The 18,168-nt window shown below is 37.2% G+C and overlaps 1 protein-coding gene across 3 annotated transcripts in view; it reads right to left on the bottom strand.

The window, feature by feature from the left end:
• ADAM28 (ADAM metallopeptidase domain 28) overlaps positions 1–18,168 on the bottom strand; it is a 207,318-nt gene that overhangs the window by 28,668 nt on the left and 160,482 nt on the right. For 2 of the 3 annotated variants that reach the window (XM_068552536.1, XM_068552537.1), the window contains exons 3-7: positions 10,308–10,384; positions 8,492–8,684; positions 6,669–6,740; positions 5,701–5,772; positions 877–1,046 (exon numbers count right to left, since the gene is read on the bottom strand). In XM_068552536.1, coding sequence (XP_068408637.1) covers positions 877–1,046; positions 5,701–5,772; positions 6,669–6,740; positions 8,492–8,684; positions 10,308–10,384 — 584 coding nt within the window. Of the gene's footprint in view, positions 1–876; positions 1,047–5,700; positions 5,773–6,668; positions 6,741–8,491; positions 8,685–10,307; positions 10,385–12,245; positions 12,325–13,824; positions 13,902–16,967; positions 16,976–17,815; positions 17,912–18,168 lie in introns of all 3 variants that reach the window. The other variant, XM_068552535.1, reaches the window with a different exon arrangement.

Genomic DNA, 18,168 nt, shown 5'->3' with positions numbered 1-18,168 from the left:
GCCTCTTAGAATGCTTCTTCTGGGGAAAGCTAGTCACCTTGTTAAGATTTCCAGAAACCTGAGACTGCCATATTGGAGGAAGTCCAAGTTAGCCACATGAAAAGCTGTATATGCAAAGAGATGACCAACCAGCACCCCAGGCAAGTCACTAGACATATAAATGAAGAAGACTTATTTTAAGTCTGGAAGTTGTGGGCTGATGCATCATGCAGTCATAGATAACCAGCACAGAATATCAATTAATTCTGACAGGACCTAATCCACTTATTTCCCATGACACCCACTGTTTTCTTAGGTAGTGAAACTCAAGTAATTTTAAATCACTCTTTGTTGCAAACTGATTCCAGCTGCAAACCATCCAGCAGAACTGTCTTGAGGCATATGCTTAGCAGTCTTGTGTCATGTATAGCTGTTGGATTTATTTCCCCTATTTTTTAAATTAGTCACTAATTAGTCATTTTGGCAGGATGGTAGAAGTATGGGATTAGAATATCATGTTCAATTTTCCTTCTGTCCTAGAAGTTTGTCCTGACTGGTGCATAAAGCTAATCCATTCTTTTAAAACATTGAATCTAAATCCCTCTTGCCATTATCTAAACCTGCCTTTCCTTTCTGTTCTACACAATCAAAACAAACAAGCTTGTTATGAATCATTGCTCACTTACTAGCCTCTCTCTTAAAAAAAAAGAAAAAGAAAAAGAAATAGTGGGAACAAAAGTAAGAGTACATGCAACATACGATCCAAATGAATACTTTTTAAACTTTAACGCTCTGTGTGTAAACCTGTAACCTGAGATACCATTTGCTTTGCCAAGGCTTTGAAAAATGTCTATGGCAAATACCACAGAACATACAAAGGGGAAAATCTATACATACGTGATTAACTGAGCAACATCATGACGCTTTCTTCTTAGGAGGACACCCCCCCTCCATTTAGCAAAATTTTCCAAGGTGAGGCTTGCATTGGGGGATATCTTTATCTTATCCTTGTCATTCCAGATTTCCATCCCAATTAAGGCAACATGAGTATTGAGCTTTTTATAAAGCTGTTGAAAGAGAATAAATTGCAAAGTAACAATGCATAATGGTGTTATTATCTTTTAATATTTTCAATGTACTTTAGATTTTGAAACTTATTTACAACAGCACTGTAAAAACCTTCTTTCCAAACATACTTGTGAAATGGAAGTTACCATCTCTTTTGGCAGACACTAGCGTCCCCATTTGTAGGCAAGACAGACACCCTTAGATATTTCAGGTCTATAAACTCCCTTTTTTGGGACAAAGGGTCTAAAACTTTTCCTGCTTGCAACCTCAAAAAATATTATAATTTCCTGCTAGTAGTTCATGACTATGACTTTACTATAAATATATTTCCTCAAATGTTATGTAACCTCCTCAGAGTCATAATTTTTCAGAATTAGCAGGCTTGACTCGGTGCTGATTTGGACATCAGAAAAGGAACAGGCTACATGAAAAAGTCTTGCATATGTGAGTTACAATAAAGTAAAGGACCTCTAATACTTGAAACTGGACTGAACCAAATAATCTACAATGCATATAGAATAACCTTTAGAAATAACTAGTTAAGCTTATGAGACAATACACTTACTCTAAAGATAAAAACTTAAATTACTACTATAATTTATAAAACTGCACAGTGTTGGTCAAAGAGTACAAGCTTCCAGTTATAAGATGAATAAGTTCTGGGGATCTAATGTACAACATGGTGATTAAAGTTAATAATACTGTATTCTATGCTTCAAAATTGCTAAGAGAGTAGATCTTTAATGTTCTCATCACAAAAAGGAAATGGTGGCATCATGTGACGTGATGGAGGTATTAGCCAACCTATTAGGTGAGCGAACCTAATCATTTTGCAATATATAAGTATATCAGATCAACACAATGAACACCTTAAACTTGCCCAATGTAATATGCCAATTATATCTCAATAAAGCTGGGGGAAAAACTACAGTTACAGGCTTTCTCCTGGGACAACTTTCTGCTGAGAAACCTGAGGAGATATTTTTTCAAAAAAAACAAGAAAACAAGAAATGTGTTGAGGAATGCAATTATCATCAAAAGTAAAGTAAAAATCTAATCAGATTAAAATCTTGCCTTTGATTTTTTTCCAACTTCCTTATTCCTCTCTTCTTTATTTTACTCACCTGACAAAACTCCAATCCCAGTTAAAACAAACTCTCCCTTCTGTCTCTCCTCCATCAAGCCCCGAACACAGACAGGGGAAAGCAAATGATGTTGGCTGCTTTCACTTAGAAGCCATGACCACTAACCTCAAGTGGTCTGAACCACCCTCCAGCAAACCTGCTGCATTTCCAAAACCCATTCACTCTCACAACCTTCTATACATTTTTTTCATGCTTGCTCTTCTTTCTCAAAAATTCTGGCACTTTCTTTTAAATCCTCACTTCAAGCAGATGTCCCTGCTGCCAAATTCATCGAAGAGCATAGATGCAACCAGAAGAGAATTTCCACAAGCTCCCACCCAGACCACCCACTGGTCTACACCTGTTCAAACAACCTGTGCTTCCCCTTCCTCACTATATGAATGAACTGTGAGCCCAAGGGCAACTTCTCCACGCATGCACTGGACCTGCCATCTCTCCCCAGGTCAAAGAGATTCCTCCAACAATTATTCCATCTTTTTTGCATTGTCAGTGTTTAGCCTTTCGTGCAATGGTTCTCCTCAGCATAAAAAGGATGCCTCATCATGGCGGGGCTGGAATTTCTCCTTATGATTCTTCCTCCAATGACTTATGCCCCATTTCTCTGCTTCCATTTATAACCAAACTTCTGTATTTGCTGCCTCTAATTCCACTTCTCTCATTGTCTCCTGGACTCCCTGGAATCATGCTTTTACACTCCACAGAAACTTGCTTCATCCAGGAGACCAATAACTTCTACTTTGTTAAATCCAGTGGCCAGTCCCTGGCCCTCAGAAGCATCTCACATCATTGATCATGTCTTCCTTTGATAGATTTTTGTTTCAAGTAGCTTCCAGAATAACAACCTCTCCTGGATTTCCTCCTATCTCACTGTCTACTCCGTGGTCTCACCTCCACTCTCACCTCCTCCCCTCTTACTCCTCCTTAGAGAAGTACTTCGAGTTTATAACTTTGTGTCCTTTTCCTACTTATCTACACCCATTCCCTTGGTGATTTTACAAACATTTTCTGCAAAGGTCCAGGTAGAAAATATTTAAGGCTTTGAGGCCATGTGGTCTTGGTTGCAATTACTCACCACCTTTGGTATTGTAGCAGGGAAGCAACCATAAACAATGTAAACAAATGGGCATGACTGTGTTTGAATAAAATGGCAACAGGCCAGAGTTGGTCCACAGGCTACAGTTTGCTAACCTGTGTCTTATGCCATCTATATGTGGTAAAGACATAGATTTATATCTATGGACCTGGATCTGCCATCTCTTGCCCTGAACTTCAATCTTGTATCTCCAGCACTTCCACCTAGAAATTTTTATACAAAGAGATATCACAAAGTTGATGTGTCCAAAATGGAAATCCTAATCTTTCCTCTGATAGATTTCCATTATCCCCCACCATTGTTCCCCATTCTTGAAGTTGCTTAGGTCAAAACCCTTGATGTCACCTGACTCCACTCTTTTTCTTATGCTTCTTATCTTCCACCCACCTCATAAACCCAGTTGACTCTATCCAGACATCAGATCTTCTCAATAGGTCCCCCATCACTACCTTTTCTCAAGCCACCATCTTCTCTTGCCCTGAATTATGACACGATTCCCCTACCTGGTGTTGTTTCTGCCCTTGCTTTCCTTCAGTTTATTTTCAACAGAATGGCCAACGTAATCTTTTAAGGACACAGATCTGAACATGTCACACCTCAGCTCAGGCTTTCCAATGTCTTCCTCATTCATTAAGAATAACAAAGTGCTAAATACCATCTGATATCACTTATATGTGGAATCTAAAATATGGCATAAATGAACCTATCCATGAAACAGAAACAGACTACACACATAGAGAACAGACTTGTGATTGCCAAGGGAGAGGGGGGTGGGAGAGGGAAGGATTTGGAGTTTGAGATTAGCAAATGAAAACTATTATATATAGGATGGATAAACAACAAGGTCCTACTTATAGCACAGGGAACTATACCCAGTATCCTGTGATAAACCATAATGGAAAAGAATATGAAAAAGAATGTATATATATGTGTGTGTGTGTGTGTGTGTGTGTGTGTGTGTGTGTGTGTGTGTGTATAACTGAATCACTTTGCTGTACAGCAGAAATTAACATAACATTGTAAATCAACTATACTTCAATAAAGAAAAAAGAATGACAAAGTCCTTATGCAGACCCACAGGGCCTTCAGGTTCTGGTCACTGCTACCTTTAGATGTCATCTCCCACCCTAGCCCTGGCTTATTACAACCAGCCACAATGGCCTTCCCCTTATTCCTCAAACAAGGCAATCTAGGTTCTGCCCTCAGGTCCTTTGCTCTGCCTAGGCTCAGACTTCTCTCCCTTCCTTCAAGTCTCTACTCAAATGTCACCCTACTAGAAATGACTTCCCTGTCTAACACAGCACCCAAGATATCTCAATCTTTCTCCTCTCTCTCTCTCTCCCTTTCTCTCTCTTTTTAAAAACTCTGCTTTATTTTTCTTTATAGCACTTATCACCATCTTACGTACTCTTTATTTGACTTGTTTGTTTGCCTCCTTGAACAAGGATGCTAACTTCCTGAAGGGAAGGATAACTCCTTGAAAAAAGGATATTTGTCAGTTTTGTCCCCCATTTTATTTCCATAATCTAGAAAAGTACCTGACACAAAGTGGGTGCTCAATAAATATGGCCAGTTCTTGGGGCTCCTTAAGAGGAGTCAGCATACTGTTTGTGGTGAGAAGATGAGATATGACCTTGGTCATTGTATCCACCTTTGTTTTATTTCTATCCTCAGAGGATTTGGAGGACCACAAGTGACTCAGCCATTTCAACTAAGTAGGTAACCAAATGTTCAACTAATAGGAAACTAACAAGATTTAAATAGAAGGGATATAAAAATCATTTTTTAAAAGTTTTTAGAAATTAGATAATAAAATCATGTTTAAAGAACCTTACCAACAGTTGTACAATGGAAGTAGGCTTGGAAATCTAACCGATCTAAGTTCAAATCTTCTCTCTACCATTTCCTAACTTTGTGATTTTAAGCAAGTTATTTTGCATCTTAGAAACTAATTTCTTAGCTATAAATTACGTTTAATAATATGTTAGTGTTGTTCAAGGATTAAATGAGATTAGGTATTGAAAGCTGCTACTGTACCAGAGCTTGGCTTATTTTGTTTTTTGGTTGGTTGGTTGGTTGGTTTTCCATTTTCTTCCTTAGATTGGTTTTCTACTGGGATTTGTATGTCAGCATTTTCTTACTGGGTTTTAGAAAAACAAAAACCATGAAACAAAACCACATCTTATACCTTCATGGACCTGAGAATAGTGTGGTGAGTATGTGAGCTACTTCTCTATCATGTAACATTAATATTCAATTAAGTTGCCAAAGTTGTGGTCACCCTTCAAGAGCCAGTAAGCAGTATTAGTCTTAGGACTATTGGCTTTTCTTCCCTGCTTCATGAGCATTCATAGAAACACCCAATGACACCACCTAGCAAATTGTTAAAATTACACTTAATAAAATATATCATACCATGTTGATGTAATTGACCATCTCAAACACCCTCTTTCTTATTTCCTCTTGATCTTGATTGTACTTTTTAAACTACAGGCAAAATATAGACATTGATAGAAATGAATATAATTGGAAGGTAAAAAAAAGCAATTTCACTTTATTTTACTTATTATAATTAATGATCAGTTATAAAAGTTAATATTTAAACATTAAAAACGAAGCACTTCCTTATTTCTCTACCTAAATTAAAGCAGTTTGGGAGAAGAGATGATGTTTTGTCCCCTGAAGTACTTTCTCAGTGTAAAGCTCTAAGGAGCTATTGCAGACATATTTTCAGTTAAATACCATGGTTTCCTAAGCTGTGGAGCACTAGTGCAAGGAATAGTCTACTTATTTCAAAAAATATGAGCAGTAAGTGAATTGAGTATAATAAGAGAGGTCAAAATTTTAGGGTCTGAACTAACTCATATTATCATAACACAAAATTTTTCCTTTTGAGAGCATGCATGTGGACTTCAGGTTTAGAACAATCAATATATAAAATGCATTCTTATAAAAGAAGATTAACAATGAATATTACCAAAAAATCATTTTTTTCAGAAAATTCTATCCATTAGTTGTTGTTTTTTTTTATTTACCACTCCCTGATGAGCATAAACTTTAATTTACCAATGATTTAACTACTTAACAGAAGAAAAAGTGACAAAGGAATTTAATTGGAAAATAAGTTTGGGGCTCTTAAGACAATGAGAAAGGAGCATTATAGTGCAAAAAAATCAGTTTATGCATATCATATTAGGTGTACATTCCTTAAAAGGTAAGATCATATCAGTCTAATTATATGTCATATTTCCTAGGTTCAAAACAATTTGTAAAAAAGAATAGCTCATACTCATTATTTTTAAAAACATCCATTATTTAATATCTTGCGTAATAAATTTATGTAGTATAGCATTTTAAAAGACACATTTATCTGATATAATTACCTCACCGTTATCCAGGACCAAAAAATATTCTATGTATTTATTTTGTTCCCAAGCCTTCTGGTCTTTGGATTTCTATAATAAACATAAAAAAGAAGATTACTAAGACAACATCTTTCTCTGCAAGAGTCATTCTTAAATTTTAAATGTATAATTTTGTAAGAGTTGGTTGGTCTGGGAATGAAGGAAGACAATATTACCATTTTGACTCTAGCTAACCATCCAGAATCATCTATAGACAAGGCTCAGAATGTCAGAGGTAGAAGAGACATTGGTGATATTCTAGTCTAGCCCCTTCATTTCTACCAAAGAGTGTAAAGGATTACACAACTGAGTGCTAAAAATAAAACCAAAGTCTTCATATTTTTTGAACGGTGGACTTTCTCCACTAGCCTGCTGTGAAGTAGAGGCATGTTAACTTCAGCATCCTCCTGGGTTTTGTTTTGTTTTGGTTGCCTTTTATTCCTATCCCAGTGAATACACCCTTCTTTACCAATGGTGCAAAGCCCAGAGCCACCACGGCACCCAGTCTGTCCTTTCTTCTCAGATAGTTCTTGATCGCCTTCCCACATTCCAAGCCTCCCTATTTTCAGTTTCTTCCTCTCCACAAAACGAAACAAAAACAAAAACCATGTTTCACAGTAGATTTTTTACTGACCTGGGTTCTTGAACTCTTTAATCAATACAAATTGATAAGAGGCCAGATGAGAGATTCAGACAAGGGTTAGAAGCATGAAGTAGGTAGCTACTTGTAACAGTCTGGCCTCTAAAGGCAAAGGCTGGAGATATACATTTGATGGTAATTAGCACAGAGTTCCTATTTAAATAAGACATAGCACTGGATGAGATTACCTAGGAAGAATGTGTAGATAAAGTAAAGAATGGGACCCAGTATTGAGTTACATGAGGCCTCTAATATTTAGTGGTCCATCAGAGGCGGGATAACAGTGAGAGGAACTGAGAAGGAGTAGCAAAGCCAAACAATAAGATGTCATGAGAGCGAGGTTATTTGCACACAGTTACCAAGGAATTGAGACAGAAAGACTAGAGGCCTGTACCAAGCTAAACCAGTAGATCAACATTCATAGGAACATATAGCTCAGAGCGATTCTCCTGGACCCTTAGATATCATACCGCTGGTAGAGTTTAAACCCATAGCAAATTGAACCCAACAGAGATTCTATTTTATTCAAACCTATTCTGTCCAGTGCTTATGCATTCTGAGAACATGTATCAGTAGAAGAGATGATTGGATGTGAAGTGTATCCTAAAGAAAATGAAGGTAATAATGACAAAGTTTTTGTGTATATATTTTATAGTTTCAAACACAAGCAATATTCATTTTCCTTCTGTGACCAGAAGCTGAATTCCAGATATGAAAGAATATTCTAAGTTCCTGTGGGAAGATCTGATATTTATTTTGCTCATTGCTATATCCCCAGCACCTATGGCAGTACTTTAAGAAAGATTTATTGAATAAATTCATTCATGGAGACAGCAGGGTATTTTATCTCAAAGCAGTAATGATACTTTACACCTTTGTTGTATGTTGTAGCATCATGAAAGTTGTCTGCTTCTAGGAGGCCAGCATTACATCTATGCATCTTTTTAACCCTTGCACACAACATATTGTTAATAATAGTTGATTCTTACACACTCATTAAATAAATCATCAATGCACAGTAAGGTTTTAATGTCTCTGTAACCTACTAGTTTCAACAATGACTGTAAAGTTTCAGTCAGTTGGAGCTACTAAGACTGGAGCCCTGAGCAGCCAGGATGAGATACATGAGAGCACTGCAAATAAAAAATAAAAGTAGGCATACCACAAGACTGGTGGCCGATGGGACTGCATTCTGATGAATTTCAGGTACCCATAACATGTCATCCATCCCGCAGTTGCTGTTAGTCCTCTGTTCATCAGGATCGTGCTTGAAGAGTGCATGTTCCTGTTCATCCTGATTTGTGGGGCTTAAAGGTTCAATGAAGTACTTTTGATCTCCCTGACTGAAGTAACCCCTGAAAAACACAAGAATCTAAGCTTCCTAAAAATATTCCAGTTCTGAGCACTAACGACTTGTCGACTTCAAAAAATGACCAATGCCAAAGCATTCTAAGCTCATGGCAGTAAAATATATTATAACATTATAGCTGAAGAGACCCTTAGAGATTACCTAAACTTATTTTCTCTATGAGGAAATTGGACTAGTTGGGGAGAAGTAACGGCTGCAGTCATATAGCTAACCTGTGTCAGAACTGGTGCTAGAATGGAAAATTCCTGACTCTCAGTCAAGTGTCCTTCCGATTCTCATGCCTGGTCTGCTCTAAAGATACACTGACAATAAAAGAGACTTTGAAGTCTTATAGATAGGGTTAAACTTCTGGGTCTATCACTTATTATCCGTGATACCGTGGGAAAATGACTTAAACTCACATAGCCTCAGTTCTCCGCCTCTAAAATGGGAATAATAATACCTACCTAATAGGATAGTTGTAAAGATTGAAGGAGATGATACGTAAGGCACATAATCAATGAATATTATCAATTTCTTCTCGATTCTCTCTGCTGAAGCCCTGAGCTAAGATTCATTTAACCATGAATTAGGGAGCACCCATTATTCATTAGACATTGGAGCAAGGGCAGAAGGTAAAAGGAAAAGAGTCGTGGTCTCTCATCTCATGGAGCTTATATTCAAGTAAGGAAGATGGATGTGGATCGAATAATCACATTTGATCCACAAATATATACAATTATATGATGTATACGTAATACATGCAATTATGGCAGATAATTGCTAGGAAGAAAAAGTCTGAGAATATATAGCAGGGAGACTGGACTAAGCATACATGGAAGTAGAAGAGTGGATTGGGGAAATAAGTTAGGTGATTTATTGCAATAGTCTGCCTAAAGGATCATGGCAGTTTGGACTAGGATGTGGCAGTAGAGAGAGAATGTAGTGACTAATCTCAGGGAATATTTAGAACACATAATCAGTAGGGCTTGTTAAATGGATTGAAAATGCGTATTTGAAAGGCAAGAAGTCATCAAGGAACCTAGGTTTCTGTATTAGGTGGTTGGTTGACTATATCTTTTATTGAGTTAGGAAACACTGGAAAAACACCACATTGGGGAGAATATCATTAGTTTGATTTGGAGTATATTAAGATTGGGATTTCCTTAAGATATCCAGATATGGAGAGATACGGAGATATGGAAGAGGAAGTGAGATAATGAAGTCTGGGCATCAGAAGAGATATCTTACTGTAGACAAATACATGACAAGTCATTAACATCCCGAAAGAAATGGATGTCATAGGCATGGATTGGACACACTAGAGAGAGTTTAGAGTGAAGAGAGGTGCTCCCATTCCCTAAAGATTCTGACTCTAAAACTGGGACTCGAAAACCTATATTTTGAAAACAAGCAAACAAACAAAAACAACTCTGCAAGCAATTCAGAGGGGTAACTTACAAACTACTACCAAGAAAAGCCATGTTTCCTTCAAATTTCAAAAATTTTGAGCCCTTAGAATTCATACTCAACTATAGTATAATTTATTATATTTGAGATTCTTTAGGTAATTAACACACACATACACACCCATCATCACAGGTACATACAAACCATTATGAAGCCTTACCTTAGACCCCTACATGTGCTGATACTAGCATCAGAAAGTTTTTCATTAATGATGTGTCCTTGGTAATAACAGTCATCCTAGAGAAAAGGGAAAAGGGGTTTGACAAAGGAAAAGTGTGCATGTAAAAAGTGTGCTACTAAATTTGAATTTGAAATCTTGAAACAAGATCTATAATGTTTTCAAATCATTTTATGCTGAACAACAGTCAATTAGAGATGTAAAAAATTTTTTTTTAATTTATTTTCTTTCTTTCTTTTTTTTTTTGGCTGCATCGGGTCTTAGTTGCAGCACGCAGGATCATTGTTGAGGCATGAAGGATCTTTCGTTGCGGCGTGCTGGCTTCTCTCTAGTTGTGGTGTGTGGGCTCTCTAGTTGTGGTGTGTGGGCTCTCTAGTTGAGGCACGCGAGCTCAGTAGTTGTGGCATGCAGGCTTAGTTGCCACACGGCATGTGGGATCTTAGTCCCCCGACCAGGGATCAAACCCTCATCCCCTGCATGGGAAGGTGGATTCTTTACCACTGGACCACCAGGGAAATCTACCTAAAAAAATTTTTTTAAAGCAGCCTTTTGTGGTTAAAATCTTTACTATTTAGCTAATGATCCCAAATGCTTAGGGGGCATTAACTAAACACTGTTGTAAATTTTGTTGTTGCAGAAGAAGGATAACAGGGATGAATACAGTCTGGAAAAAACCAACTCACAGGTATAAGTTTAAAACCTGAGCCCCCAAAACACCAGACATTCATTCTTTCCCTTGGCTAATTGCTCATTAAATTTTCCTAACACTGATGAGCTCTTTCCAATGAATGGATTATTCAGTTTGTGTGGTTATTTCTTGATTTATCCAAAGAGTGCCACCAGACTAACTAGATTAGTTTAACATCCCTGTATCCACTCAAAGCAAAATGCTCAGTCTTAGCACTTTTTCACATGGATGTACTTCAGTCAGATTCACCTTTCTACTTTGGAACAGGTGAGGTATTGGCCCACATAAACCTCTGTGCATTGCTATGGAAGAAAATGCTTGAAAAACTTCCTCGGAATAGATGGCAAGGATAAAACACTCCTCATACCACTTCATCCTGTCTTCTTCTCTGAATAAGAGTCCAGAGTGGAAATTATTTAGGGAAAACATAGAATTCTACCACTGAGGAAATAGTCTTGAGTTTGAGAGACTACATGATCCTGAAAGGTGATTGGCACTGAGTAAGAACACCAGATACATTTAATTCTTTACTTTTCAAATGAAAATAAGAAGCTCTTTCTGCCCACTCTCCTATAAGGAGTCCTTAAAGGCTGGAAAGGGTTACCATGGTGGTCAAGGAATACATTTGTTCTTGCCAAACTGTAAAAATGTTAGAGGATCTATTAAGAAATTACTACTGTTTCTGTTTTGTAAATAAGTTCATTTGTATCATTTTTTTTAGGTTCCACATGTAAGTGATATCATATGGTATTTGTCTTTCTCTGTCTGACTTACTTCACTTAGTATGATAATCTCTACATCCATCCATGTTGCTGCAAATGGGATTTTTTCATTCTTTTTTATGACTGAGTAATATTCCATAGTATATAGGTACCACATCTTATATATACTACTATATATAAAATAGATAATCAATCAACAAGGGCCTACTGTATAGCACAGGGAACTCTACTCAGTATTCCGTAATAAGCTATATGGGAAAAGAATCTGGAAAAGAACAGATATATGTATATGTATAACTGAATCACTTTGCTGTACACCTGAAACTGACACAATATTGTAAATCAGCTATACTCCAATATAAAATAAAAATTAAAAAAAAGAAATTACTACTGCTGAAAAAAACATCGTTGCTATAACACCATTTCACTTTCACTAATTGGCAATGACACTGCCTCTGAGTGTGTGGGTCACATGTCAATTAGCAATGAATTTAGGATACTCTGTCTTACCATGATCTGTGGGCTCGTGGTGACCTCCTTTCCAGTGGAATTATAATATGTTTCCGTGTAGCCTGGTGCAAGGAGACCCCTGGGGGTGGGGGGAAAATGTCATGTTTACTCATGCTAATTGCAAAGTCCTGTGATCAAAGCGAGAGCTTTCCCTGGGTGTGGAGAAAAGTTTTACCTCTTAGCCCCTCAGGACAAATCCAAGCATGAAAGGGATGCTTAAACTGGAGAGAGTGGGAAGGGCAGGGACATTCCTGAGTAGTGTGGAACAATGTCTGTTTCCTCATCAGACTCTGCATGTTTGTCTGAGGAGAGATTTGAGGAAGAAATAGAACTGAGTAGGGCAAAGTTGATAAAAATGACTGAAAAGAGCAGTGTTCTTCCCCACAGATAAGGATGACTGCCTTTTTCACCCAGTCCTTGTCAGTTACCAGTGACTGTTAACAGTTGCAGCAGTGGAAAGTGTATTGAAAATTGACTTGCACTTGGTAGTTTGGGCTCTTTCAGCATTCTCACTGAGCTTCTTAAAGTTCTTTCAATTATCCACCAGCAAATAGGAGTCTGAATATATTTTTAAAAGAGGCAGGGCAAGGAGAAAAGGAAGTAACTAATATGTATTCTATACCATCTCTATCCTGGCCACTGGGATAGACCTATTACACATATCATTTAATCATTTCAACAATCCTACCAGATAAATATTGTTCTCCTTATTTTTCAGATGAGATTAAACAGTTCAAGTGGCAAAGAATCCTATCCAGATTTGCCTGAATTCAAAGCCTGTACTATTTCCATTGTACCACACTGTTTCCAAACTCTCGACAGTTGTGACTTTTTGCAAAAGGTGATAGTCTATTTGAGGGGAAAAAAAAAATCTCGTTGCCCTATATTGAACAATTTAGGGATTAAAAAAGCTTGAATGCATAGAATTAGGAAAAAACTACTTTGGATATAGTCTAGATATAGGATGGTCAAGATCTGGGTGAGAGCTGAGGTAGTGAAATTTGAAAAAGAATGTTGAATTTCAATGAACCGAATGAAGAGAATGAAGGAATACAGGAAAATGTAATGTATGAGAAAATGGAGGGTTAGTTGTTGGCTGGGTAGAAAGAGCATTGGCGTTGCAATCAGAAGACCCTGATTCAGTTTTTACCACTGACTTGTTTTTTGGCTCTAGAGTTTATTTAACTTATGTATGTCTTGTTTTTCTGATGAAAATAGTTGCAAAATTTTTTAATATCTAATCTTTCAGTGTTAAAATAACAAAATGCAGTGATGCATGGGGGAGGCTTAAAAATCTATGTGCTGTTTCATAGAAGTTGATAAAATATACGTCTGCTTGCACCTCATTCATTGTGTTTTATGACTTCAACTAGCAGAACACTAGTAAACTGTTACCTTACTCAGTGTCTCTACTACTTCAGTACGAACAAATACTCGCGGAAGCCCTTGGGTCAGTTGAGAGTAAAAGATGATTAGCCAAGGTTTGTGGGAGTCATAAGTAGTAACAGACTCAATTATCACACTTGCCACATGCTAACTGGCTGTTGGTGAGGACAGTATCAGAAGTAAAGACTCTTACTTGTTTTTCTTCAAGTAAAGCACTGCGATTTTTCCATTAACTGTCATTTCATACTTCAATTCAGTTTCAAATTTTTCCTGCAAAAATGCACAAACACTTACTGGTGATTAGAAACATACACACACAGATTCATTTGGCTATGTCCATCTGTCTCATCATTAGAAAGCAATGCCTGCTTTTCTTTAACAGTGGTCTCTATAATTCCAAATGTCTGCTTCTGTCTCTTTTAACAAGTCAAACAACTGCCAACTGAATAGACAAATTATCTGAGACCTTTATACAAACCCATCTATCCATCCAGCCAGCCTCACATTCTACAAAGACGATGTGAGTGCGGGTTATATGCCAGGCACTGTTAAGTTCTGGAAACTGGCCTCTGAGCAGGAGAAATCGGTGCTGACTGTCAGAAAGCTTATAATATTGTGGAAAGACAGACAATAAACGTGAGTTATATGATAAGGGGTGTGAATCTGGAAGCAGGGTAGGATGTCTAACATCTTAAGGGCAGGGAAAGGCTTTCTTGAGGAAGGAACATGTAAGCTGAGATATGAATTAGCCAGGTGACACAGGGTGGGGAAGTTATTTGAGAAGAAGTACTACTATGCACACAGACCCAAAGACCTGCAAGCCTCTCAACTGATGATTTTTGGTCTAGAGGTCTTCTCAAGGCTACATGGAGGGCAGAATATGGACAAAATAACAGGAATCTGTACCCCAAGGCAGGAATAAGTCATCAGGAAGAAAACATAGTCTCGGGTGTTCAGAAAGAGAAAAAAATGTCACTTCTAGTAAACTGTGTGGAAAAGGAGAACTATTTTAAGTTTAGATTTATATATACAGGAGGAGATAGAGAGGTCTATACAGAAGAATTTTAAAGAAGATGTTATCAGGTACTGAATTCTGACTTTGTTCTATAAAAACAAGGTTATTAGCCATGGTGACACGTAATATCTACCAATTCACTGGGAAGTACCAGGACATTGTCGTTATTAAAGAGATCCAATATGGCAGAACAAACGTGATAGAGCACCGGTTATTATGGACTCAGTGATGCTTCCGCTGCTGTGTTACACCTAAGGTCAAGCTTTCTTGTCTCCTCCCTCTCCTGAAGGAGAGAAAAGGACCTGAGCTCATCCAGGGACAATAGAAAGTTAGAGCCAAATGAGAAGGAAATTCAAATAAGAGGGGATATATGTATACATATAGCTGATTCATTTTGCTGCACAGTATAAACTAACACAATATTATAAAGCAACTATACTCCAATAAAAATTTTTAAAAATAAAATTGTTGATAAAAAAAAGAAAGTTAGAGCCATCTGGTCAGAATATTGTGCAGGGATTTGCCATCTCCAAGGTCAGTTATTTCAGCTAAAATTTCCTTTAAATTTTCAGTTATTGAAGCCTTCTCTGTTGTCAAAAATCTCAGACTATAAATATCCTACATTGTGGGTCTAGATGAGGGGAAGCTGCTATAATTCAGTTCACTTTCATGAATAACAAGAGCTGGAAAAAAGCCTGAGGGTTGAAAACAAACGTCATGGAGAATTGTTGTCACCACTTCTTGTTCAGGCTTAAGAAAGGCCAGATAAAATGAAAATATTAGGAGGATACCAGATATGACCTTCCATACAGAAGAGCCTTCCAGATATCTGTTTTCTGTCAGCAATGGATTTTAGTAGATTTTCAGATAAAATATTATTTGGAGGTTGTTTCAGAAAAGATAATTGGGTAATGGGAGTTTTAGCCAATACTACCATAGAGGGTATGGATGAAAGAAAACAGCAAAGAAGAAAACCAGAGACTATACGAAAGTGGGTGCACTGGGTAATGTTATAACTGTACTTCTCAAGCAGAAGCTCATGGTGGAGAACAATGCCTGCTAATAAGAAGTGTGTCTTATTTGTATTCTATCTAGGTTCTGAGCTATGGGTTGGGAGAGGAAATAGGCACCTTGATTTGGAGAGCTTCCACTAGAAGGAAATGATTTGGAGCCCACTGAGTAAGATTAGCTGGGCACAGGGACATATAAATAAAAATTTCCTCCAGGAAACACCATGGGTAAGGTCTAGTGGGTGGATTGGGACGGTTAGATTCCTGTATGGTTCTGAGATGGAAACAGAAGTGTAAAGTCAACATGATGCCTGTGAGTACACAAAGGAAACCCTGTAGCCCAACTATTGTGATAACATACACTAATCTGAGGTCTCTGAAAGCCCTGGTGGACCTAGCTAAGGCCTGACATTGTTCCCAATAGGGGAAGCATTGTGATGCCAGATATTCTGTTTTAAGGCATGGACCAACAGCAAGATGATTTTGGCCTCTAAGGAAGCATGTGATCTGAAGACTGAATCCTAGGAAGAATAGTGACCACCTTTAGAATGTAAGTTTCAACATCAGGGACCTTGACTGAGAATGTGTTGACTATACATCTATGCAGGTTTATAGGAAATGTATTCCACTTACACTCATTCATTTGTCTATTTGTTTACTTACTCATTTGCTCACTTATTCAACAAACGCTTCTTCAGGTCTCCTTATGCCATGTATGTAAAATACAATCAAGGATACAATCATGAATCAAATCTTTAAGATTCTGCCTTGGCTGTTAGTGCCTCCTCCAGAAAATTTTTCAGAGGATTACTTCATTCTAGCTCAAATCTTAAGTAATGTGGCCAGGTGTGACGAAGTCAGAAAGATGGGCCATGTTCTTGGCATACCTGACAGGTAATGTTGGTGCTTTAGTTCTCTGGTCCAGCAGAGGGCACAGTGGTATAATAATAAGTACAAGAGTCTTCCTCTTCACTGCCTTGAGAAGTGATCAATCCAGACTGAGATCTATGTAGATACAGAGATCCCCTCTGTCCCATGCACTCTAAATTCTAAATGTTTCGAGTAATTGCTAATCAATTATTTGCACAAGGAAGACCAAGAGTCTCAACACAGAAACCACAAAGTTAATTTCTAGGAACTTGGCTTTCACCTCAAAATATTCAGTGAAAAATGTAGCTGGCATTTTTAAGAGACTGCCAGAAAGCATTTGAAGAAAGCCATATTGACAGGGAATCCAATGCATATGGGTCCTATATAAATTTAGCAGAAACATTTTGTTGAGAGACAATTATTTTGGGAAACAGAGTCTACTCTGGGTTCTGTTGCTATACATGTGTTTGCTTTAGAAAAAATAATTTGTGAGAAACTTTGTCCAGTTGGGGAATATGAGCTTCCAGTGAGTTTCATCTCACAATAGGTAGATGTAAAAGTTGTCATTTATGTCTCATTTATTTGTATTTTCCTGGTTCCCAGCAGAAGACTTCCAGGTGTAGGTAATTAGAAAATTGCTGTGGAATGAATCATCATGTTTTAGCTTTCCTCTTTTGACTGAGAATGTGTGTTTTGTCAAGTGGTAAGAATTCTACAAACTTTAATAGCCGACTTTTTTGAAAAAACAGAGGTAAATTTTATGTTCAATTACAGTAATTAATCCTAATTTACTACACATATATGCATTTATTCACCCACAATATTTTATTTTTTACTTCAATTTTAGTGTTCACGGTTTTGTTTGTATGTGTGTATGTATAGATGATAGATAGATAGAGATATATAAAGAGATAGATAAAAGAAGTTGCATCAAATTCTTTAGAAGTAACAGAATAAGTTATAAATTACCATAAATAATTAAACTTTACCCTCTGTGTGACCTTGGACAGTTAATTTCAACTGCCAGAACTCTAAAATCAAAATAAAGCTAATAATAGAATGTTGGGTTATCGTGAAGATTAATAAAGATAAGATAGGTTAAAAAACCTACACAAATGTGTGTATGTATATATACAAAAATATGTATATATATCTACATATTAAATATAGTTATATATATGCATATGTCTGTGTGTATATATATATATATATATATATGTATGTGTGTGTGTGTGTGTGTGTGCACGTATTCAAAATTCTTTATTAAATCAAAAGCTGTACCTGTTGACCTGGATCCTTGACCTCTCTTTTATGTAGTGGATGAAGTCTTCTGGGATAAACCACTTCATAGTTTTTCACTCCAGGGAGTTCTTTTATAGAATTTACTGAGCCCAAAAAAAAAAAGTTAGAGAAGATTCAGCTAAGCAGAAGTAACATAGGCTGTTCGGTAGTGGTCATCTGGATTGCGTTTCTGATGAATGATGCCACACGCAGGGGCTTTAACTGAGTTATGTGAGAGAGTTATAAAAGTGCAGATACCAGAAAAGATCAACAAAATCAGAAGCCCACTCTTCCTCTCAGATCTTTAATCTATATCTTCAGATATTTTCCCACTGAAAGTTTACCGGTGTTTCTCAGCTTA

Source organism: Eschrichtius robustus, chromosome 10 (assembly GCF_028021215.1).
Source record: "Eschrichtius robustus isolate mEscRob2 chromosome 10, mEscRob2.pri, whole genome shotgun sequence".
In the NCBI taxonomy this organism is placed as follows: Eukaryota; Metazoa; Chordata; class Mammalia; order Artiodactyla; family Eschrichtiidae; genus Eschrichtius; species Eschrichtius robustus.
The sequence above is the reverse complement of the archived record's forward strand: the minus strand, read 5'-3'. Positions and strand labels throughout refer to the sequence as shown.